A 25234-nucleotide genomic window follows, 5' to 3' on the forward strand; every position below is an offset into this window, starting at 1 on the left:
AATCTTAATAATGTTCTTGTATATAGGTGCAACCTGGACATTGTTAACTTGCATGGCTTTGTTTCAACCTGTTCAGTGTTCCCTAACAAAAGCCATACAGGTATTGAAAGTATGAACTCACCTGAAAAGAGGAGAGCTCTGTAGTCCCTCTAGGCAGTGACCCTTGACCATTAGAATTACTGAAGAGATTTTCAGCACATTTTTTCTCTATTAATCGCCTTCTGTTCTCTTACCCCTTTCCTCAGTATTTTCAGTACTGACATTCAGGAGACAAGCTTTTCTGTAGCCTTGTTCTTTTTATCGTATGAGCAGCCTATTTGAAAATAGACCACGTATTAGCCAAAATGCAAAATGACTATTTTTTGCCTCGCTTTTCTCTAGTGGCAATGCTGATGGGGGTCTCTTGCTTCTGGATAACCACAGTTTTCATGAGAATTTATGCCGTAATTTTGAGTAAAATTTTTGCCTGTTGCTGAAACGTGTGTTTGCATAAGCTTGGCTCTTTGAGGAAAGAAGACTCAAATGATAATACCGTTTCAAATGTGATTCACAATGCTGTGCTAAAATGATTGTTTATTTTTTTCCGTAGTTACTGAATTTGTGTGAGGCTGAAGATACTGCCTTAATGAAACTACCTTGTTACAAAAGTCTTCCATCTCTTGTACCTCTTCGGATTGCAGCTTTAAGTAAGGAAAACTTCCTAAACAAAATTTGATGTAGATAAGTGTCCTTGTGAGGAATGGGCAGTCTTCTTCCTAAAATCACAAGAAATCTTGAGTGCTTGAAGACTGATGACTGCTCACTAGAGGTCACAATTTAATGGAGAGAATAATGGGAAAGTATCACTGCTTTCTTAATGACTAGGAATGAGTTTCTGAAATGAACCCAAAATATTTTTACACTAATTATGTTATATAGCATTAAGAGGACTTCAGAACACTGTTAATAGAATTTCCTTTCTTTTACTATTTTATGATGCCTGTTGCTTTTGGCAAAACATGTTATGCTTTAGCTGTCTGTAGTTGAAGATGAAATAAAAGAAACTTGAAAAGAAGAAATTTAGAATTGGGGGTGTGGGGGGGTCCCTCTCTTGAAATTGAGTTAAAAAAGAGAACAAATATACTTTGGTATTTGCAGATGCTCTAGCTGCCTGCAATTACTTGCCTCAGTCGAGAGAGAAAATCATTGCTGCACTTTTCAAGGCACTTAATTCAACAAATAATGAGCTGCAGGAGGCAGGAGAAGCATGCATGAGAAAGGTTAGTGTATTAAAATAATGTTGCTTTTGAGGCCATTGTTCTCTGCTTTCTTCCATGTTACAAAGCTTTTTGGGAAAGTTTTCTACAGGAAATAATGGCTGCTTTCTTAAGTTTTTGTTAGTTACACCAACATAATTAAGTTTGTCAGGTGTGGTTTTTTGAGGAGTTTGAACTTAGCCATAAAATGTCTTCTGGTAGAAATTAGGCATTATAAGCTCTTGGACAAGGACCATGGTAAGTCTTTCAGTCTTTCTGTGTGTTAGGTCTTTTGGTCTCTGTTTGTTTGGTCTTTGTTAATATATTTTCTTTTCTAAATAAACAGTGTCTGTGCTTCCCAGTAGTTTTGCAAATCTGCATGTCTGACTTGATTGTATAAGCTTTTGTCTTGTTGCTTCTCTCTTCCTAAAAGAGAGGTGTTAGAGACCCCATAGTTGTTTTTTTTGAAAAGTAAGCAATACTTAGCAGGATTAGATGCTGCATCACAGTGTGGCAGTTACCGTAAGGAACAGAACTGTGGCTGTACTGTTTAAGGTCAGAATGGTATCCTTACATGGTGCTACAGCACACCGTCTTGTTCTGTGAATGCTAGGTTAGAGTGTAATAAAAGCTGGAAGGACATGGAAGACTATATTCTCTAGTGATTTGTTCCCCAGTAGATATGCATAATTCTGATTCAGCAACATTTTAATACCATTCTTCTAAATATAGAACATTATGATAAAAATTCTTTGTTAATAGGTGTAGATTGTCTGGCATGTAACAGGGAATATAACTGTAGTGTTACTGGTGGTTTACATTTGTTGAAGCCATTGACTGATCAGAGGTCAGACTTGTCTTTTCACGTAACTCTGGTCATGACAGGGAATGTACTTACTGTTTATGGCTTGCTAATAATACAGTTGGGTTGAGAGGTAAGAGGGAGCAACTAAGGGTTGTTCTGACCTATGTATTTGGTATAAGATTTTTCTGATCCTTTTTTTCCTGCGATAAATCCATGCCCACAACATTTTTGGTTATGACAGGAAATACTCTCTCTGGCTGCTTGCAGCCAGGTTGTCTTGACCTTACTCAGGACGCATGCAGATTGTAACACAGAAATTTGCTCTGTTGCCTTTGGCCAGGTTCACAGGCAATTCTTAATAAAGCAGTGTCTAAGTAGTTTGTCTGTAGCTGTATGTTTAATTTATAGTTGTGGCAGTTTTTCAGTCTGTCTATAATTAAGATCTCCTACTTGATTATTTTAAGCTATATCCTACTGTGCATCAGAATACTTAAGTGCTTTCCAGATCCGTCTTGTCACTGTGTATATTTCCAGCAGTAAATACTGTTTAAGCTATTGCTTTCTGAAAGTACAAAATAGAAAAAAAATAAGTCAGCAGAATTTGTTTTAAGAAAGATGCTGGCACAAAAGTCTTTTCCCTCTTCACTGTATCTTAATCCTGTACTCTCTTGCAGTTCTTGGAAGGAGCTACCATAGAAGTTGATCAAATTCATACACACATGAGACCATTGCTTATGATGTTGGGAGACTATCGAAGTCTGACACTCAATGTTGTGAATCGTCTGACATCTGTCACTAGACTTTTTCCAAACTCTTTTAATGATAAATTCTGTGATCAGATGATGGTAAGCCCATTCAGGTTGTCTTTAGCTCTTCCAGAAGAAATTTTATTTTGGCTAACATTCATATTGTTGAAAAGTCAAAGAACAATTCAGTAAACTTGATGTATATATTGGAAGTAAAAGACTGTTGTTGCACAATTATTAGAAAAAAACCCAACTTTTAAATGTTTTGAGTTAATTTCTAAAGAGCTACTAAACTGGAAAGTTGAGATGTTCTTTTCTAGTGAAGACAACTAGTTATTCTACAGTCTGTTTGGACAAATTCATCTTTAAGCAAGGTGCCAGCAGCATAATATACTAGGGAAACCCTTGAAATTATATTTTACTTCCTAGTGGGCTAGGTCTGTTTTGATGTTTTCTCGATTTAGAAAATGGTGGAAGGTATTGCCCTTCTTATTTGCAGTTTTTAAACTGTGTATGTGAATTATTTACCCTTTTGCCATGGATATTTAAATACTTAAATGCATACATATCAAGCAAATCATTAAACAAGTGTAAGCCTATTGGACTTCAGAATTTTTGTGCCTTGTATTATGTGTATTCTTATAAATCCTGCTCTCTTGAATACAGAGAGGACTTTTAGCAATGCTAAACTCTTCAGTCTGAGGGAATGAAAATAACTAATCATTTTGCCCTTTGTTTCTTTCAAACAATCATTTCTGCCTCTACTTCTTTTCTTATAGCATATGCTGTGTCTTGCTAAAATGGAACAGTATAATTAGAAGAATAATACTAATTATCCTCTCTTTATAGCAACACCTGCGTAAATGGATGGAAGTTGTAGTTATTACACACAAAGGTGGACAACGGAGCGATGGAAATGTAAGTTAATGAATGCTTTTGTGGAGAGACAAGAAATAAATAGTATTAATGTTTTGGAATTACAGAACTCATTCAGTTGTAAACGTTGCCATAATTGATTACAAACTGTTTTGTTGCAAGCTAATGAACTTATCTGTATACTGAGTATTTGTTACAAATATTAGTAAGAGGAGGTTCTTATCTGATAACAACGGGTACTTTAAAGCCTATACTTTACAGATTGGTGTAGGAACACCTCATTGATTTTTATTTTTTTTCTCTCAGGATTTTCTGCTTAGAAATCTGTTCTTCACTGGAATGGCTGATGAGCTCAGCAGCATAACCCCTCTTTTTTCACTAGCATGTTTGATGTTCATTACATTGTCTTTCAAAAATTATACAGAATAATAATGTAATCCCAGTTAATTTAAAATACAATTTATGAAAAACAAGTTCAGTATTTACCGGTTGAGATCACATTAAAATCTCTCTCCCATCCAAACTAATGGCCTCAGTGTTGAACTATGGGAAGCTGATCAATTTTCTTATAAATGGAAAATCGCACAGCGTAATGACAACACTGTGTGCTCTTAGCAATATGACACTGAAGGGAATTTCTGCTTCAGTGTGGTTTCATGTAGATTACCACAAGTGCCATAATTCTATTAAGATTTTTTAAATAACTTATATTGAGTGTTGAGATTTATTATTGCAACTAGGAAAAAAATTGGGTGGAATTGTATTACTTTGTTTTTCAAATTAGAATTAAATTAGATCGGCTTTTTATTTTCCTCAAAACATGGAAGTGGCTGAATGGCTTTTCATTATTCTTTCCTGTCATAGCAAAGAGAGTTTTTAAATCAGAATGTAGTCATTGCTTTGTATTTGACCTAGATGTTCTCTAATGGAGTAGAATTTATTTCTTATGTTGAAACTTAAAACTTGTGCGTTTTTCAGTTAAATACATTTTATTCAAGTCAGAGTAGTTCTGAGGCCTACATATTCTTCTTTTGGGATTCACTTTTCCTCAAATGTGATGTTTACAGGTACCTTGCAGGTCTTTTTATAGCAATAGTCTTTTAAACTACAGTGTGACACCTCTAGAGCAGTTTTTAGATGTCCCTAAATCACATTTCAATGTGAATTCTGCTTTTAATGTTTTCTGTTGATGTTTTCTATGTAGTTGTGTGTTTAGTCTCCTAAACTTTTAATTTTTGTAGTGTTGGTTTAAAACCTATGTATGTTGAGGAGAAGGTGCACACCAGGCACTTGAGAAGGAATCCACTGTCACATCTTAAGGGAGGAGAGAAGTCTGTGGAGACATTTTCAAATAGAATTGTGTGACTGCGAAACCGATTGAAATAATACTTCCCCCCCCAAGTTGTTACTCTAAAGTTTCCTTAAAAATAAAAACTAGGGAACTGAAGGAAGGCACAGACAGTGTGGTCTATTGCTATGTCAGTATGTGTTCATATGTCTGTATGTACAGCGTGCTGTTGCTGTATTTTCTAAATGTGGAGACACTAGAATGGTGAAGCTGGTGGTTAGAGTTACTGTAGCTGGCCTTTCACTTGCTCTGATCTCTTCTTGACTATAGTGGAATTCCGAAATCTGAGCTATTCACTTAAAAGCACTGTTGGGGAGTGTTATTGGAGTAGGTTGCATAGTTCAGACTGAGTGATTAGGTCTCGGAGATGGTAGACTTGCAGTGGAGAATGGAATTGGTCAGGAGAGCCTTATGTTTGCTAGCTGAAGCAGTACAGAGAACTGTTACAATAACTTTTTCAAACTAGAGTTTTCATCTTTTTTCAGCAGCACTTTATGAAGGTGCCATTTGATGGTGATGCTGGTGTTGTCATGCAGTTCTCCAGCATAGTGCAGATAGTGGCTAGTCAGCAAGACTTCTTAATGAAACGGTCCAAAAGTCTATGGAATGAGTTTTCATATGTAAATTGTAATTCTAGACAAACTAAGAAGTTCAGACATCTCAGTTAAAGACGCTGCGTAATAATAAAGAACTATTGTAAACATCCATGTTGACACCAGAATAACTAAGCTTTTTGCTCACCTAAGTAATTTAATGACAGTTGTACTGTGTTCCTGAACTGTGACTTGGCTGATTAGATAAATGAAAAAATTAAAACATAACATATTAAATAACATTTAAGATCTAATTTGTTGGCCCAGTGAGTGAAATCTTTGATTTAAATCCCTTCTTCTTTTCCCTGCCTCACCAAGGAAAGGTGTAGTTTTTTAGGTCATGTCTGATGATTGAAAAAACAAGTTTTGCCTAGATGGTTGCTTCTGACTGATCCTCTTGTGAACTGTGACACCATGGTGGAAATTCTGCATTACAGCCTGTTAGAAGGACTTTATAGCTTGGTAGTTCAAGTATTGAAAGTGGTTTCATAATTGATGGTAGACAAATTTGTCTTTGAAGATGCTAAAATACTGTTTCTCCTGACTTACTAATCTCTAATATCTTTTTATTCAGTACAGATATTTGAGAAGCTATGTCTAAACAAGGTACTAGTAGAAAAAAGGATGCTTATCATCCTAATTCTTAGGAGAGCACTCATTGTCTCCATTCTTTCAGTCTGAGATAAGAAAACAATGCTGCAAAGTCAGTTTCTGACTGCAGCCTGAAGAATAGCATATACTGGTTTGTTCATTTATTTGATATTTTTGTGGGCTTTTTCTTTTCATGCTGTGACTTCTGTTCTGGTTCAGCCTGCCACAGAAGGGGTAGAGGTGTGAAACTCAGAGAAGGCACCAGGAAGTTTTTTGATGTGGGTTTGGGTGTGTTTGTTTGTTTTCTTTTAAATTGTGGTTTGTTATTTTTCTTGTTGTGTTTTGGGCAGAGTGCATTGTGCCTTTGAGTGCAGTGCTATGAATTGTCTTCTGTTTGTCTGTGGCAGAGTTGTTTTGATAGCGTTGCTGTTGAGGATGTTAAGCATGTTTGTGGTAGGAAGAGGAGGATTTTGAGTTTCTGTGAAGGCATAAGTGTTTTCAAAAGATTTTATATCTGTTCTAAGTCCTGCATTTCAATCCATGAGAATAGTCTTGTGGGGGTCTGTCTAAGCAGATTATGTTAAAGGAGTGGGGCCTAATAATTCGCGTTTAAGTTCAGTTCAGGAAACACAGTGCACATGATAATATTCTTTTGTATACTGCATAGTAGAAATTGGTTTTAGGGGAATGGTGAAGGTGGATGTTTTGTTTTGTTTTTCCTGCTTCCATTTCTTACTGAAGGAAATATACACTCCAGTTACCTGAAATGTAGTCCCCATTTAAATTACGCAATGAAAGAAACCCACAAAATTGTCTTGGACTTTAGAAGAATTTAATATCTAGTGGGAGAACGGAGCTGACTTTCCTTTGAAGTAACCAGCTGTTTGCAAGTTACACTGAAGAGTGCTGTGAAAGTTGTCTGTCTTTTTCTTCATGTCTAGTGTCTAGTCTGGCATTGTGGTGTGTATATGAGAAATTGTTTAGAAAGGAAGGTCTGGCTTTTTGATGCATTAGCCACTCGGTGTAGCGCAGTGAGCACTCCCTAACTCCTCCATCACCATTATCATTACACAATGTTTTGCTCTTACTTGTAAAACACCACTATACTGACAAAGAAAATAAAATTAAAATTAAACCATGATATTACAAGGAAGGGAAGGACAGACTTCCACAAGAGCAATTTTCTTCATGCAGCATGGTAAGTAGATGCTGTATATATGTTAACTCTTTGCATTTCGTTGCTGGCTATGCTAATACAGAGAGGAAGAAAAAAGTTTGGATGTGTCATACTGTTTTGATTATATTTAGCTGGTAATGTTAATTTATTCATGTTTCTTTATACCTATAGGAAATGAAGATTTGTTCAGCAATTATAAATTTATTCCATCTGATCCCAGCTGCCCCTCAGACTTTGGTTAAACCTCTGCTGGAAGTTGTTATGAAAACAGAACGAGCAATGTTAATTGAGGTAAAAGGGGAATTTAATATTGCTGAAATTTTTGCTTTACAAGATTTTTTTAAACATTAGTATATAATAAGCATAGTATTTTAAACGTGGTGTGGGAACATTTAATGTAATAAATAAATATGCTCGTCAGACCTTTTAGGAGGTGTTAATATTTGTCTTAGGCTCGTAAAAGTGAAGTTTTGAAATTGTCAATAAATTCTCATCATAGAAGTTCTGAACATTTTGTATCTGCATAAATGCCAAGTCAAATGTATTTTTCTGAGTGCTAGTAAATTAGTAGAAAACACTCTGTACTCTGCATTTTTAATTTAAGCTTTATGAATCTTATAGGCTGGCAGTCCATTCAGGGAACCACTGATAAAATTCTTGACACGTCATCCATCCCAGACTGTGGAGCTCTTCATGATGGAAGCCACTTTAAATGATCCACAGTGGAGCAGAATGTTTATGGTAAGATGTGTGGGGAGGGAAGCAGGAAAAAGCCCTCATCTTCATAAATCTGGTGAACAAAAAGTTTTTCATCTTTTCCATGTTTTTTTCCTGTATGACCTTACATCCTCAATCATGGTCTTACTCTGACTGTTGGGTGCCTATTTTATATTTTATGTTTGTTTGTCCTGAGATGCTGAGTTTATACCTTTCCAGATCATGTAGGACTGTTACTGAAGTTATAGATGTTATTTCAACAGATGTGAAATATAACCTCTGCAAACTTCAGTGAGGAATGTAAGAGCTACAGGATGACACAGCCTTTTGGTATTTTTGCTTTTAAAGGTTGTTATTAAAATATTTCTTTCCCTTCTTCAGAGTTTCTTAAAACATAAAGATGCCAAACCTCTACGAGATGTACTAGCAGCTAATCCTAACCGATTTATCACTTTACTGTTACCTGTTGGTACCCAAGCAGCTGTTAGACCTGGTTCTCCAAGCACTACCACAATGCGTCTTGATCTACAGTTTCAGGCTATCAAGGTATTAATTTGTTCTTGCTTGTCTCTGTACTAGAGAGTTAGAATCTCTTTAGGTACAAACCTGTTACATACAGGCTTTCAAGTGTGAATGTATGTATTATAGCTCATAGAAAAACACATAAAAAATGTAGTATTTGTAGACAGAGTCACTCTAGGAAGGAAAGAGAGACTCAAATGAAGTGTACTTTTTTTTAAATAAAGATGCAAGAGGAAAACACAGCAACACTTTTTTTTTTAAACAAGAATTTCCTTTAAAAATTGATCTAAACTAGTTTTTATTTGATTTGTTTTTTAGTATTTTAGAACCCATAATTAACTTCAAAGAAGTGCTTTTATATTGTTTCTACTGACAGATCTTTTGCATGTTGACTGTGCATTTGTCTTGTTTTGCTTTTGACAGATCATAAGTATTATTGTTAAGAATGATGAATGTTGGTTAGCAAATCAGCATTCCTTGGTGAATCAGCTGAAACGTGTATGGGTGAGTGAAGCTTTTCAGGAGAGACATCGTAAGGAGAATATGGCTGCAACAAATTGGAAAGAACCTAAGCTATTAGCATATTGCTTACTGAATTACTGCAAGTACGTAAAAACATTTATTTCCTTTCGCTTGCATACATTTTTTTATTAAATTTTGAAAATACTGTAAAGGTATAGATGGGTGCTAAAAATGGTTTGCAGTCACTGAAGAGAAAGATTAATATATTTATAATACTGCCATTAGCTCTAAAACCATGCCTCTGGTACTGCCTGCTCTTGCCTGTCTGCTCATTTAAAACCAACATTAGTTTCTTCACCAAGTCATCAGCATAATAGTTTGTTTGGGTATTTTTTCACAGAAGCTTTTCATTTTATGTGTTTTTACAGGAGGAATTATGGTGATATAGAGCTGCTTTTCCAGTTGCTTCGAGCTTTTACGGGTCGATTTCTCTGCAACATGACTTTCTTAAAGGAATACATGGAAGAAGAAATACCCAAAAACTACAGTATTCCCCAGAAACGGGCTTTGTTCTTCCGGTTTGTAGACTTCAATGACCCAAACTTTGGAGATGAGCTCAAAGCCAAGGTAACTAAAGCAATTAAATCAAAGAAGCCTGGTATTTTAGTTTTAATTTTTTTCTTGGGAACTAGGGCAACGAAACTTGCTTACTTAAATGTCAACGAGTTTGATAATTGGCAGAGCCATTTAAGTGAAAATATCACACCTGAAGAAGAGCGATAATAAACAGAGACAACAATTCATCTTGCTTTCAGTGCTGACTACTTTAGTTTACACTTTCTAAGAATCTTTGCCCTTGAAAGGGGGAAAGAGGGGAAAAAAAATCTGTATGTATCTTTTTCTTAAGATTTTTACTTATAGCTTCCTTTTGTAATGCAGTGAGTATGTCTAACATGCAGGTTTGCATATAAAATTACTTGAATGTTCACTGCCATTAGAAAAATCCGCTGGTTGAGTATAACTGGTATTTTGTTTATATTCTGTAGGTGCTGCAACATATCCTGAATCCTGCTTTCTTGTACAGTTTTGAAAAGGGAGAAGGTGAACAGCTGCTGGGACCCCCAAACCCAGAAGGAGATAATCCAGAAAGCATCACTAGTGTTTTTATTACAAAGGTAACAATCCTTGTTTATGTTAAAGTGTTTGAAAGTTAAAACAAAAAGTTGTTCTTCTCATTCGGCTCTTCAATTCTGATTTGAGTTAGTTGTGCTATTTCTAAATCAGCTATATCAAATCACATAGTAATGCTGAACTGTTGTGAGATCCATCAGTCATCAGTAGGATTGGACTCCAATTTTCAGTTTATGGTATCTTTAGGACTTGAGTGTCTGTCTTTAGAAATGGACTTAATATGGCTGTAATCTCAGTCTTTTTCATAAGCAAAGCTTTCCATGACTGAACATCAGTATCTGTAACTCACTTAGATTTCATTGAACCAGTTAGCGGTTATAAAATAGATGATGTTGAAGATGAGGGTTGGGGTTTTTATTTCTTTTTCTTTTTTTATAGGTTAGCACTTTGAAAGTTCCTAGATGTGCTCATTATTTAAGAGTTCTCACCTCAGGAGGTTCTTTTTTTTTTTGGATGCTATTAAACTGAATCAAAAAAGTGCTTATAGTTATTAGTCTTAAAAACCACTCAAAAAGCAGAAAGCTAGGACTTTGCTTTTGTAGGTAATATTTTCCTTTTTTTTTTTTCCTTTTTTTTTTTTTTTTTTTTCCTGATCTTCCTCCTCTTTGATCATCACTGGGACTAGGTACTTGATCCAGAAAAACAGGCTGATATGTTGGATTCTCTCAGGATATACCTCTTGCAGTTTGCCACGCTTCTGGTTGAGCATGCTCCACATCACATTCATGACAATAACAAAAACCGGAACAGCAAATTACGACGTTTAATGACGTTTGCTTGGCCTTGCCTCCTGTCCAAGGCATGTGTGGACCCAGCATGCAAATACAGTGGACATTTGCTTTTGGCTCATATCATTGCAAAATTTGCCATACATAAGAAGATAGTTCTGCAGGTATTGACTATGGACTTGTATTCATACATTTAAGGGATGTTGATAAGTTCTGTATTGTGCTTTTTAAAATTTTAAAATGCAGAATAGAAGGTGCACAGTAGTTTTGGATACTTAGTATACAAGTGAGTTAAATTCATATGCAACAAATACAGAAGCAGCAGCCCAAATATTAGTACACATTTATTTGGGGATAGGAGAGTATAGAAAGAAGTTTGAAGAGAAGTGAAAACAAGAGAGGGTAACTGGGAGATGAAAAGTCCTTTTGTTTGAATTAAGAAAACTGGTAATATTTCTTCATTTAAAAGAGAAAGATATTTCACTTGAGACAGAATGTGGGGACCAAAGGAAACTTCAAATTGGATAGTGGAGAGGAAGGAAGAAAAAGGGAACATAAGGGAGACAGAAGTATATACTATATGCTTCTGATGATGAAGTATCATCATATATTTACTGAATTATGGGCCTTTAGGGAAAAATTGTGTTGTTTAGAAAAAGTGGGTTGTAGTTTTTCTTTATAAATTGCTTTATTTTTGTAAACATGTAAAATATTAATGTTGATGAGAAACCTTGCTGTTTAGGTTTTTCATAGTCTTCTAAAAGCTCATGCGATGGAGGCCCGAGCTATTGTCAGGCAAGCGATGGCTATTCTGACTCCAGCTGTGCCTGCTCGCATGGAGGATGGACATCAGATGCTGACTCACTGGACACGAAAAATCATTGTGGAAGAGGGTCATACAGTTCCCCAGCTAGTACATATTTTGCACTTGATTGTACAACATTTCAAGGTACTTGTACCAGTTACTCTGTTAGTTACTGTATCTTGGATATCAAGGAGGTAAACTGCAGTTCGATTAGAAAATAGCATAATCTGATTTATACAGTTTAGCTTCAAAAGGCATCAGCTGTCTGCAAAGATATAAAACTGAAAACAACTATTAAAATTAGATAGCAAACCACTTAGTAAGCTTTATCATGATTGAAGTTAGAACTCAGAATGTTAGGTGAAAGTCTGCAAGATGAATTAATTGCATGTGCATTAGCAGTGCTCTTTAACAGAGTTTAAGAGTTGTTTAAAAAAGCATGTAACCGTATTCTTTTCCATCCCTCAGTCATCCTTGTTTGTTTGAGTTTATTTATGCTGTGGGGTTAACTACATAACTTGTATCTCCAGCTAATATATGTTGGGAAACATTAAACAAATAGGGGAGTGCTGCAGAATGTCAATATAGGAACATTTTTGAAAATACATACTAAAATATGATCCAAAGTGACAGCTAGCTAACATTCATTTAAGTCACTTTTCAAGAATTGATGCCTCGATGCTTTTTGAAAAAATGTCTGAGTGTGTTCAGATATGAGTTGCAGCGCTCTCAAAGGATCAGCTCAAAATTGGAATGATTGATCCTTGAGAAAAACCATGTCTCTTCAAAAGAACATCTTCATTTGGGTACATGAACTCAGTAGTCTGTACTGAAAATTGTAGCCAAAATTTTATTTTCAAAACACGTTACTTTTCTGGATTGCAAAAGTTGAACATGGTACAGATTTAGCAAACTTTGGGATTAAAGACTTTTACCATTTTGCTTTATTTAGATTGTACTTTTTGTGTAGAATTTTATTGGTTAATGGCTAACACAACTGTGAAACCATCTTTTCAGGTTTATTATCCAGTGAGACATCACTTGGTTCAGCATATGGTTAGTGCCATGCAGAGACTGGGCTTCACTCCCAGTGTTACGATAGAGCAAAGAAAATTAGCTGTGGATCTTGCTGAAGTAGTTATTAAATGGGAATTGCAAAGAATTAAAGACCAGCAGGTAGGAAGTCTAAATAAACTGATGAAGCTTGAACTGTTATACAGTTAAATGCATTTTTAACATGCATATTGCTGATACTTCAGCCAGATTCAGATATGGATTCAAGTGCAAGTGGAGAAGGAGCAAGTTCTGCCTCATCTGCTGTTAAAAGAGGATTGTCTGTGGATTCTGGCCAAGAAGTAAAACGATTCAGGACAGCTACAGGCGCAATAAGTGCTGTAAGACAAAAATCAGGTTTTGTTCAGAAACTCTGAAATTAGAACCTGCACTGACTAAGCAATTTAGTGTAATTGTTTTTTCCACATAACTTGAAACTCTGTGTATTAAAGGTTATAGTTTTAGAAAATATTTTAAGTCTGTTCTGCTTGTTACCCTTCTTCAGTGTTGCTTATGGTTTTTCTGTTTTTTATACATGCAGGTATTTGGGCGTAGCCAGTCCTTGCCAGGAGCTGATGCACTTCTTTCCAAGCCGATTGACAAGCAGCATACAGATACAGTTGTGAATTTCTTAATTAGAATTGCTTGCCAGGTAGTGTGTTTATTCTGATATGCAAATACCAATGCAGCATTAGTAGCCAAAACCATAAACTCCTTTTTTCATAAAGAGTCCTTTTATGCTTGGATTATTCTAGTGTTTGTATACTTTCTTTTGCTGAAAGGTTAGAAACTTTAATGTGAAACTGTACAAAAAGTAAACGTTTTTATTTTAAGGAGGAAAGTATTGAATTTGATAACCAGTTTCTGCATGTTTTTCATTTCACAAATGATTGATATTATTCATGAGAGCTATGCTTTAGCTTCTTATTGATGGCATTGTACGTTTATAGCTCGATGCAGGGAGCGTGCTCTTTGAAATGAAAACTTCAAACGCGAACAGTTGCAATCCAGATTTTGAAATGGAAGGAGTGAGTCTCCATTTAGTGTGCTGTTGATCACTTCTGGCATTTTGGTTCTTTACTTCTCATGCAAGTGCTATATCAGGAGTGACATGATTGAAATAAATGTGACTAGTAGAGTTTGGTTGGGGCCAGGCAGACTTCAGAAAGGTCCCTTAAAGCATTTTTATCTTAGTTTATATATTTGCTTGATGCTACAAAGTATGCTTCTGCTATTGACTAGATTTAATGGCAAGAATATTTTAACCAAAACCAGAAGAATATTTAGAGAGTTTAATAGGGAAAGATTATGTCAATTACGTGTCTAAGGATAATGATCGTAATTGTATTTTCAAGATCAATTACATGAAATTACTTTTTTTCATGCAGCATGTAGAACTGAAGCTTTTCATCAATTTTTTTTAAGAATTAACTTTTCTAGAGTGGGGAAAATTAGCTGGGTGTAGCTTATAGCTGAAAAATTTTTTGGTTTCTGCTTCTGCAGCAGGCTCAGCTGGTAAGTGACGTGGAATTTTATACACCATAGTCCATTGCACAGAATAGACATTCTCTTGAAGTATGATGAATTGAGTAAAGAGCTCTGTATGTTTATGAATACCTTGCAAACAGAAAAGATTAACCATCTTGAGCATGTTCAGAGTTGTAGTAATAAAGTATGGGATTAAACTTTTTTAAAATAAACCTTTGATGGGTGATTTGAGGTAATTAGCTAGCAGTTTGACAGCAGTTCTGATGTTTACTATTAGTTGTCAGCTTTTTATGTAATTAAATACTCTGTGACTATACTGATAAAACTACTTAAGCTCATCCATTTCACAAGTAAGAAATTATATGCTTGCTTGGAATGCATGATAAATTAATGAGTTGGTTACAAAAGGGTGTTGTTTTGTTAACTCTGATAAATTGCTAGGTAAATGACAACTCAAACACTGCTGGATCTCCTGGGGAGTTGTTGTCTCGCCGCTGTGTCAACCTTCTGAAAACAGCTTTACGACCAGACATGTGGCCAAAATCCGAACTGAAGTTGCAGTGGTTTGATAAGCTGCTAATGACTGTGGTAGGTAACATTCTAGTCCTGTAGGTTTTTAGGTTTCACTAGCACATGTGTTGATTGAGTACTAGTGATACCTGGATACTGATTTTTACAGTCTTAATCTTCTCTTCTTTGTAGTGAAATACATAAATTGTAAGTATGTGAATTGCATCAGTGCTTATAATTTGTGTAGCTGCAGCACTTACAAATATTGAAGGTTGTAGTTTACTTGTTTGGATGGCCTACTAGTTGGTGGTGGCGTTGGTTGGTGGGTTGGTTTTTTGTTAGTAGGAAGTTTTAGAAATTGATTTTATTATTGTTAGTTTTCTGACTACATGCTGTAAATATGTTCACTGAAAAGCTAGCTTCTTCTGTTTGATGTTACAACAGAATATATCATCTGTATGCTGTTTGTGTGCTTTTTGATATATAATAAGTTTTTCTACACCTATTTTATTTGTATCCTTCTATGTAATAGACTAGCAATTCTTACAGTGCTAAATTTTCAGGACCTCTCTTGATGTTACTTTCCTATTTCTTGGAATAGAGGAGTAGTATATCCTCTATTTCGAAACTTTAAAATGTCTAAAATTACATGAAAATTCACTGTGGCCCATTTTTTTCCCAAATAGTGACCTGTGCTATGTTTTTGTAATATTGTTGTCTTTATGGAGATAGTCCTTGAAAGGGCAAGTACCTACTTCCATCCTTTTCTCTTTCTGTTGGAAGAGTTTTTGATGTGGCTCCATTTGTTTTGGGTTTACAAGTGTTGATAGTGCTCCAGGGAGCTCATACTTGTTTACTCATCTTTTCCCAAGTAGTGTGCAACCTGATTGAAAATTGCCATTAAAATTAATACTTTTTTTCCTGTTGATGGCATTCGATAACCTACAACAGAAAGAACTGCAGTCAGTTCTAACTGTTATTGCACAAGGCTTACCTCTTACTCAACTTCCTCCCTTAGTGCAAAGGTATTTAAATGCTAGGTGATGGAGGCTGTGCAGTAACAGCAGTATGACTTCAGGGAAGTCATGACTGAGTGATTCCTCTGCACTGAAGACAGAGAAAGTTTAAGTATCTACCTGCTGACTGCTGAAGAAGAGCTGTGTGTTATGTACAGACCAGCATTGCCCTCCCATTCTGGAACATAGGGGAACGTGGTGGAGTTCTAAAAATAACATGAGAGTGTGCAATTCAGAGAGTTCATGTGCTTCCAGAATGTGAACTATCTTTTTCCTCCACCTTTTCAGAGAAATCTTCCAGTTTACCATCTTTCAGGAATTTGGGGAAGATGGACAAAATGCACTGCATCTAAGAGTGAGCCGAAATCAAAACCTAGCTTGCTCCAGTTCTCCCACCTCAAAACAAATGCACCATACCACCCCTCAGACCTGAGCAAAGTGGACATTGTTGATGTTTGCTTAATACAAGGATATGAGTCCTCTGGGATAGGAATTTTATATCTGAATTTGGTGCTATGTAGCATTGGTTACACAAGAGGTTCAGCAAAAAGAATAAGCCTTCTGCAGCAGACAGACTAATTTACTATCTTAATGATAGTTTTGTAGGTTTACGAAGATATGTCCAGGAATATTTTATTTTCTATTTCTTTAGTTCCAGGTATCCCCTTTTCTAACCTTTAAGCTATAACTTATCATAGAATATGCTATTTTAGCTCTTCACTGGAGGTCTGTCTCTGAAAGATATTGACAAGGAGATAAAACATAATCCTCTGTTGAAAGCATTTCTAACCAGCAAGGTTGCAGGCAAGTTTCAAAGCTGAGGATCACAAAAAACACCAGAAGGGAACATACCTCTAAATGCTTAAGTAACAATTTTATGGTTAAAAATTTTATAGTGCCTTGTATTTCACAGTTTTATATTGCATGACTTACTCAAAAGATTGATGTGAAACATCTCTAGTGTAGAAACCTCAGCCTTACAGGTTTTTAACAGATTTGATTTGGACGTACTAATCTGTGCAAAACTTGTGTTATTTCCTCCACTCAACTGCTTTTTTGTATGTGTTCTCATTAGGAACAACCCAATCAGGCCAACTTTGCCAACATTTGCACTGGCTTAGAGGTCTTAAGTTTCCTGTTAACTGTACTGCAGCCCCCTGCCATCCTTAGCAGTTTCAAACCCCTGCAACGAGGCGTAGCAGCTTGTATGACTTGTGGAAACACCAAGGTTTTGAGAGCAGTCCACAGTCTGCTTTCTCGCTTGATGGGTATTTTCCCTACAGAACCAAGTATGTAGCATTTCTTCCTCCTTTTATTCTTTATTACTGGATAACTGAAGTGATTAAGGGTGGGGCAAAGACACTCTTTTCAATGTGCTAATATTCTGTTTTATGATTCCTCCATTTAATAGCCCATTTTAGCTTGCACTTTCAACTTGTGCTTAAAAAGAGTTGAAATAAGTGATCATGTGGAATACATCATTATCCATTGACATAAAAACTTAATAACCAGTGGCTGTCATAATTTTGGTTCAAGAAGTGCATGACATAAATTTAATGTATTTTTGCAATTACAGTTTTTCAGCTTCAGAAGTGCAATTTTTTAGTTGTTAAGCTGAGCTGTTTTGCTAAAACATGGAAGGGAGGTAGAGTGTGAAAAAGTCAGACAATAGGTAATATGCCATGTCGTAATAATACAAACAAATTTAGATAATCTTCAAAAAGATAAAGATCAGTAATCTAAGACTTCTCATCAAGATGAGTTACTTAGAAGTAGTGGTACACTATTACAGAACACATACTGGTTGTATAATAAAGAGGTTTATATAAATGAGGGATCTGCTTCTGGTGATGTAGATGGCCGTGTGTTCACAGTGTAACTGTTTTTGCCTGTTTTGTGCCTAATGTCACCAAAACTAAACACAACTCTCTAAACTGTTCAGGTACCTCAAGTGTAGCTTCAAAGTATGAAGAGCTGGAGTGCCTTTATGCTGCAGTTGGAAAGGTTATCTATGAAGGACTTACTAATTATGAAAAAGCTACTAATGCTAACCCTTCTCAGCTCTTTGGTAAGTTTCCCACATGTCTAGTAGGTGTAAGTAGAGTCCCTGTTAATCAATAGGATCTTTGTCATGAGCTTTTATTTTCCATAAGGAAATTGAAATCTGGCATCATGCAGAGGAAGCTGTGGGAAGCATTTTGAGCTAACTTGAGAGACAAGCTTGGGATGTCTGTCATTTTTGAAAAAAGGGACTGAGGGTTCACTGCATCCTGTCTTCTCCCAGTAGCTGACTTGGGAGCAGTTACTGGAAGTGGGGAGCTGCAGCTGTGCTAGATGGAAGCCTTCTGTATTCGAAGACACAGCATTAGATTAACCAAAATATAAAGTAAAAGTTACTGGAAACTTTTTATTTGGAAAACCCAAAATCCTGTGGGCAGTACTCTGAGATGATCTGTATAAACATTCTTGCATGTTATTGCCTTATACTTTCTTGTTCAGTTGTTTTTAAAGCCTCATTTATCAACTGATTTAAATAGTGTAGGAAGATTTATGTGATTATAGATCTTGGATTCTCAGTAAGTAAGAAATTACAAAAATATTAATTTTTCTTGAGTGAGCAAATCTGAATTTTTAGCATATACCATTCTGAAGAGTTGAAATGTTCTTTTCTTGTTCTTTTTGCTTACTTATCTGGTAGAGAACTCAGCTATACCATACATGACAAAGATATATTGGAATAATACAGTTTGGTCCAGAACTGACTGTGTTGGTAATACAGACCTGAAGTTGCACAATTTTGGAAAACTTGCTGATTTAAATGGCAAATGTCCTTCACTATTCTACTGTGTGATCTGTGTAGATAGTTATAATTTTGCTTTGGGAATTGCCTATTTGTCAGATGTCAGGATGTGCTTTACAACAAACTAACCAAGAAAGATGTTGCTTACATTTTGTCCAGAGCTCACTTAAAGCAGCACTACAGTCTGTCAGGTGGTGCCTGTCTCACTGATTCTGTGTTTAAGAGGCTGAACTTGATGTGCCAAGTTATGTGCACACCGGAGAACAAAAAGAAATAAAAACTTTTGAAGCAGCCATTCAACGAACAGCATGCTTCTGTGTTCTAGGCTTTTGTTGAATTACGAAGTTGCAGTAAGGAAAGTGATAGCTGTTGGTTTTTTTAGAGGGTATAGTTTGATGGGATGTGTGTACTTAAGTACTTTAAAGCATAGATATTGCTCGAACTGATTGGTTTGCATGAATATGGACAAGCTTATATCAGAATAGGCATTGTTAACAACTGTGTAATTTGACTGGACTGTGACCTTGGCATAGTGCATTCATAAACTGCTGAAGTTAGCTGTTTCTGTAGTTAACTTTCAATCTACAGTAACTGATTTATGAAACTTTATAAAATTTCTGGATTAGAAAACCAAGATTGTGTAATTTTAAACTTTATTTTATTTTGAAATTCCTAAACCAAGGGCTACTAATGTAAAAATTATGTTACTTTTTGCTAGTAAAACAGATGTGCAACATGAGGAGTAATTTAATTTTACCTGGTTAACTAGATTTCCTTTTTTTTTTTTTTTTTTTTTTTTTTAATTAAAGGTCTTGAAGTGTCTACTCTCAATCTCTCTCTGTTCTCCCTTTTTCCCCCTTGCCCTCCATCAGCACTTACATACAGAGCTTTGAAATATTTTGATTAATGTAAAAATAACATTTTAGTCTTTGACTAAAAACTAAATTTGAGACTGAAATATTTTCAGATTTCTAATGTTTGTACCTTGCATAGTCCCATGCTTCTTTTGTGGCAGGACAAAATACAGCTAGAACATTTTCCTGTCTTCTTTCACAGAATGAGAACATACACATTGAAAAGCTGTATCTTACTCAGGTAATGCTCAACAGAAGTTTTACTTCCTTAAGTATTGTCTTTAATCAATAGGTACCTTAATGATTCTGAAGTCTGCGTGCAGTAACAATCCCAGCTATATTGACAGATTGATTTCAGTTTTTATGCGATCTCTGCAGAAGATGGTCAGGGAACACTTAAACCCACAGGCTACAGCAGGAACAGCAGAAGCAAATACAGGTATTACATTATATAGTCTAAGGATGTTAATGATTAGAAGTGTTGTAAAGTATTAAAATCTCTTTATCCTAAAGGGATCCAAATTATTTTGTAGAGTTGTGTGCATTGTTAATTGTTGAAAAGTGCTTCAGCATTAGTGAGAAATATTACTGAAGGACTGAAGAATGCACTTTTGAGTTCCTGTTACTTGCTCAATATATGAATTTTATTATTAACCCAAACATTTCAGTTAATGGTTAGTGAATATTTGTTCAGCAACAGCATATATGGAGATACTGAAATTCTTCAGGAGTTTATAGTGTTGAGGACAGGGGGGCTGAATTCTTTTGATTGTTCTGTGTTTTCACTTTTTTACTTCTTCCTATTTGAGAATATTGAAACAGCTGGTTTTGAAATTAACTTGTTGGAGCTGATGCTTTTGTTTTTATCTTAAAATAGCATCTTTTTCAGTATGTACAATTCTATCAAATAAATTATGTCATGAGTCATGGAAAAAATCAGATGTTCTTGTAGAAAAATAATTCGGTGCTAGTAAAGAGCTACTGAAGAAAATACTTTGAAGGAATTGCTGCTGTTAGATTCTCAGCCCATATTTTAACTGGGTAAATGGGAACCTTGCAAATTTTATTAACACTGAGAAACAATTGGTAGATTATTAAACTTGACAGATAAGTAAGTCAGGAAATGAACAGAACAGAATCTTACTGTATTTCTTTCACAAGTTTAATTGCAGTTTTTCAGTACTGGGCTTCTGTAATACCTTTACCAAAGATTTGCTGAAATGAAACCACACAGGCTTGCATTTAGGATTTTGAAAACATTTGTGGTAATTTGGAAGGAGAATGGGAAGTTGTAATTCTGAAAACACTATTTCTAGGGATATATTCCCAGTAACAAAAATCATTGTTGTGATTTTAAAAATTACAGTATATTTTCTTGAAAATACTTTTACGAGGCATTTTGCAGGTGTATACACTGTTGTAAGGCTTTTTTTGCATCCGTAGCAGGTACAAGTGAACTGGTAATGCTAAGCCTGGATCTTGTGAAAACTCGCCTGGCTGTGATGAGCATGGAAATGAGGAAAAATTTTATACAAGCTATTCTAACATCTCTCATTGAAAAATCTACTGATGCCAAAATTCTTCGTGCAGTGGTAAAAATAGTGGAAGAGTGGGTGAAAAACAATTCTCCAATGGCAGCTAATCAGGTAAATTGAGAAGATAAAATCATTGCTCTCAAATACTAAATAACTGTAAGCCACTGTTATAATTCATCAGTTTTGACAGTGATATTTGTAAGGATCTGTTATATATGTTTAGATGCCCTTGATGAGATTTGGAATACTGTGAAAATAATGGATTAAGGATGCTTAGTATTTCATAGGCTTATATTAGGTGTTTGATCTCAAATGCTGTTTTGCTGAGAACTTGTTTTAAAGTAAAACTTTTAAAATATATTTAACATTAACTTGGATAGAGAGATTCTTCAGGAGGAGGATGACTAATGCTGGTTAAAACTGTGTTACTCCTGTAACATTTTGTGGCCTCCTCACTTTGCCATATTTTCTTTTGGAGTTGAGTATTTGACAATGTAGTGCTATATAAAAGGACCTACACCTTTTAAAATACACATTATGGATTTTTATAGTCATTGAACAATTTAAACCTGTTTTTAAAAAATTATTTTAGAATTTTCTAGTATATATTAGAAGGATAAATGCTTGAGTTATTTTTCTTTTTAAGAACTATGACCTTCTAACAAGCTATTTTTCTGTACTTTAGAAGTGAAAGAGTGATATAAAGGATGACTGAGGTGCACTTTGAATGTTCCAGTTCTCTGCATGTTTTAAGATGAAGTTACAAGATTAATCATGTCATCTTTTAACACAGACACCTACTCTCCGGGAGAAGTCCATTTTACTAGTGAAAATGATGACTTACATTGAAAAGCGTTTTCCAGAAGACCTTGAATTAAATGCCCAGTTCTTAGACCTTGTTAACTATGTCTACAGGTAATTATAGAAATTAATAATTTATTGCAGTTTATTTGTTCATAATTTGTATGATATATGACCTTTATAACATGCCATCAATCTTCTTAGGTCTGAATTAAATAAATTATTTTTTCTTTTCCTAAAATGCAAAATCATTTAATTTCACTGAGACCACAGTACATATTTATGGAAGACAATTTGGAAATAGAAGTTCCTTAGAAAGAATTTCCTTTTTAGCTTTGCTAAAATGTCTCTTCCTTTGCCAAGATACCAGGGCATCCTCATAGCTGATTGTATTCTGAACACTGTGGTGACAGCTGAAATCTGTCTGTCTTTTCATATCCATAAGGTATAAAGATTTATTTTTCTTGGAAATGTATTGTAAATTATACTTTCAGAAGAGTTACTTTCTAGCTGAACTGGCAGGTTTTGTAACATGGTGAAATAATTAAAACAGTTACCTTATCAACAAATGCTAGGTATTGAATTTTGTGCTGATGATTCACATCATCTTGACTTGCTGTTTGCTGCTGTTCTGTTTGCAGGTGTGGACATGGTGGTCAGAAGTATTTATTAATAAATATCTTTTGGTATTTCAAAGAGAATACAGATGTGGCTGAAATTGTTCTGCTCCTGACAGAGTTTTTATGATAGTTTTGGGACAGTTTTCTAATAAGCAGTAATATTTTCTTTGCTGTTACTTTCAAAACGTGGAATTCCAATTTCTTGGTTGCATGCCACACCCATGTGGGCTTCTAGAGAATATCGCATCTTTTGATTTTTAGTATTTTAGATATAAATGTTCTAATGTTCTCTTCGTCTTTATTTTCTTTTAGGGATGAAAATCTTTCTGGTAGTGAACTTACTGCTAAACTTGAGCCAGCATTTCTTTCGGGTTTACGTTGTGCCCAGCCACTCATACGAGCCAAATTTTTTGAGGTCTTTGACAATTCTATGAAGCGTCGTGTTTATGAGCGCCTGCTTTATGTGACCTGTTCTCAAAACTGGGAGGCAATGGGAAATCACTTTTGGATAAAACAGTGCATTGAGGTAGGGAAGTAATTTGTATCAGAAATACAATTAATTTGAGAAATAGGCTTTATTCCCTGTTTTTTCTTGGCTGGGTGTAAATCATTATGCAGTGTGTGTCTTGTATGTATTGTCTGTATCAAAGCTAAAAATAACGAAGTCTACTGCCTCAGATACTTCCTGTGGTGCTTGAAAATAAGTACGGTGTCTAAACCATGAAATGTTGATGCTTGGAAAGTGACTTTAATACCCACCTTTAAAATCTATTTTCTCTGCGAAAAGTTTAAAGATTGGGTTAATACTTCTTAAGAAAACCCATCTCTTATAAATGATGGTGATTATTAAAAAAGAGAATTGTTATCTTAGATGATTTCAGGAAGATTGTTAAGGCTCTGGTGGTATGATAACTGTTAGGTGGTATTGCATTGAAACAAAATTGCATTTTTGGTTGGTTTATTTAAAACAAGATGGGGCTAAACCTTTTTTTTTTTTTTTTAAATCAATTTGCATATGAGTTTACAGTGACTTAGTACTATTAAAATTATTAGAACTCTTTCCAGAGAGATGAACAGCATTGCGTTTTTTTTCCATATCCTTTTTGAGAGGACTTTCATTGTAGCAATGAGAGTCTGTATACATTAGCTCATTGAGGGCACTAAATGTACCTGTTAAAAAGTACAAAATACAGAATTTAGGGAAAGAAAATTCCCGTTTATTCAGCATTTTCAGGAGAGGCTTGAAAAACAATCTTGAAAGTAGAGTCATTAACTTCGAAATGGTGACAAAATGTCATCAGATTAAGATGAAAGTGTCTTGGTGTATTTATTGAATAAAGGTGATAAATAGACCTTAAACATTATTGTAACTTCTGTCTTGTTCATAAATATTAAACCATAATGATGTTTTCCTTGAAATACTACAGTAAAATGTGTATTTTAGAACTCTCCTTGGTTTTTAATGTCCTAGCTCCTGTTGGCAGTGTGTGAGAGAAATACTACAATTGGGACAAGCTGTCAGGGTGCTATGCTGCCCTCTATCACCAACGTTATCAACCTTGCTGACAGTCATGATAGAGCAGCCTTCGCTATGGTAACCCACGTCAAACAAGAGCCTCGTGAAAGGGAAAACAGTGAATCCAAAGAGGAGGTAACTTACAGAAAATACCGTAGAAAAGGAAATCTTTCTGACAGAATATAGCTCTTCCTAGTGTCTCATCAAATTGGAGAATATGTCTTGATGATGTGCAGAGATTGTTCAGTATATCTTGTGTTTAATACACTGTATTTTAACCATGTATGGGTTTCTCCGAACTTGCATTCATTCATTTAGTCTTTACTATAGCACTCTAGAAACTTTGGAAGAACCAGCAGAGATAGGGAGACATGAAATAAGTTGATTGGAAGGGTATTTTTTATTTGTATGGGAAAAAAGCAAAAGTACTTAGAAAATGTTTGCATGCTTTGAGTTGTTTACTTCTGTACAGGATGTTGAAATAGACATAGAATTGGCTCCAGGAGATCAGACCAGTACACCTAAAACGAAGGAACTCTCTGAGAAGGACATTGGGAATCAGCTGCACATGTTGACCAACCGACATGACAAATTTCTTGACTCTCTTCGAGAAGTGAAGGTTGGTACAATTCGTTGGTTTCATGACAAATCACTCTAATACTGAAATCTTCAAACTGACCTGACATGCGCTTTTTTTCCTTCTTTTTTTTTTTAATCTCACACTGATTTTTTAGCTTTTTTTAAATGTAGACATCTCTTATAATCTGATGTATTTTCTAATCTGTATAGGGTAAAAAATTCTTAAGCCTTCACTTGATCCCTTTCCTGTAAAGTTAGATTTCATCCTTTTCTACCTGTAAGTGTATTTTAACTGTTCAGTTAAGAAAAAAGTGAAGACAAAGGCATGCTATAGGATCAAAAAAGTGTATCAGCATCTTACATTTAAATAATTTCTAAGTAAATAATTGTAGCTGAGAGCTATGTTGAAATAATTCTCACAGTAGTAACAGCTCTGTCCAATTAACTTGATCATTCTAATTACCAACCATGAACTTCTTTCCTTTTTCCTCATTTTTTTTTAAATGGTTACAGTAATGAATCAAGAGTCTTTATTAACATGAAAATAGGATTAAGTTTTTGTTACAGTAGTCTGTATTGCTAAAGGAAACATTTTTGATATGTTGGTTGGAAAAGGCATTTGCATTACTGCTTAAATAACTGTATAACTGAACTGTTTTTCCATAG

The 25234-nt window shown here is 35.2% G+C and overlaps 1 protein-coding gene across 1 annotated transcript in view; it reads left to right on the top strand.

Moving 5' to 3' along the window:
- TRRAP (transformation/transcription domain associated protein) overlaps nucleotides 1-25234 on the top strand; it is a 100414-nt gene that overhangs the window by 31139 nt on the left and 44041 nt on the right. The window contains exons 26-50 of the mRNA XM_026859158.1: nucleotides 590-686; nucleotides 1138-1259; nucleotides 2715-2885; nucleotides 3636-3704; nucleotides 6414-6434; nucleotides 7543-7662; nucleotides 7993-8112; nucleotides 8470-8634; nucleotides 9034-9215; nucleotides 9501-9699; nucleotides 10119-10247; nucleotides 10889-11155; nucleotides 11734-11940; nucleotides 12814-12972; nucleotides 13056-13190; nucleotides 13391-13501; nucleotides 14779-14925; nucleotides 16939-17152; nucleotides 17806-17931; nucleotides 19810-19956; nucleotides 20961-21163; nucleotides 21846-21967; nucleotides 22786-22999; nucleotides 23945-24124; nucleotides 24462-24608. Coding sequence (XP_026714959.1) covers nucleotides 590-686; nucleotides 1138-1259; nucleotides 2715-2885; nucleotides 3636-3704; nucleotides 6414-6434; nucleotides 7543-7662; nucleotides 7993-8112; nucleotides 8470-8634; nucleotides 9034-9215; nucleotides 9501-9699; nucleotides 10119-10247; nucleotides 10889-11155; nucleotides 11734-11940; nucleotides 12814-12972; nucleotides 13056-13190; nucleotides 13391-13501; nucleotides 14779-14925; nucleotides 16939-17152; nucleotides 17806-17931; nucleotides 19810-19956; nucleotides 20961-21163; nucleotides 21846-21967; nucleotides 22786-22999; nucleotides 23945-24124; nucleotides 24462-24608 — 3774 coding nt within the window. The remainder of the gene's footprint in view (nucleotides 1-589; nucleotides 687-1137; nucleotides 1260-2714; nucleotides 2886-3635; nucleotides 3705-6413; nucleotides 6435-7542; nucleotides 7663-7992; nucleotides 8113-8469; nucleotides 8635-9033; nucleotides 9216-9500; nucleotides 9700-10118; nucleotides 10248-10888; nucleotides 11156-11733; nucleotides 11941-12813; nucleotides 12973-13055; nucleotides 13191-13390; nucleotides 13502-14778; nucleotides 14926-16938; nucleotides 17153-17805; nucleotides 17932-19809; nucleotides 19957-20960; nucleotides 21164-21845; nucleotides 21968-22785; nucleotides 23000-23944; nucleotides 24125-24461; nucleotides 24609-25234) is intronic.

The sequence above is a fragment of the Athene cunicularia genome (assembly GCF_003259725.1).
Source record: "Athene cunicularia isolate RWA chromosome 14 unlocalized genomic scaffold, athCun1 chr14_part1, whole genome shotgun sequence".
NCBI lineage: Eukaryota > Metazoa > Chordata > Aves > Strigiformes > Strigidae > Athene > Athene cunicularia.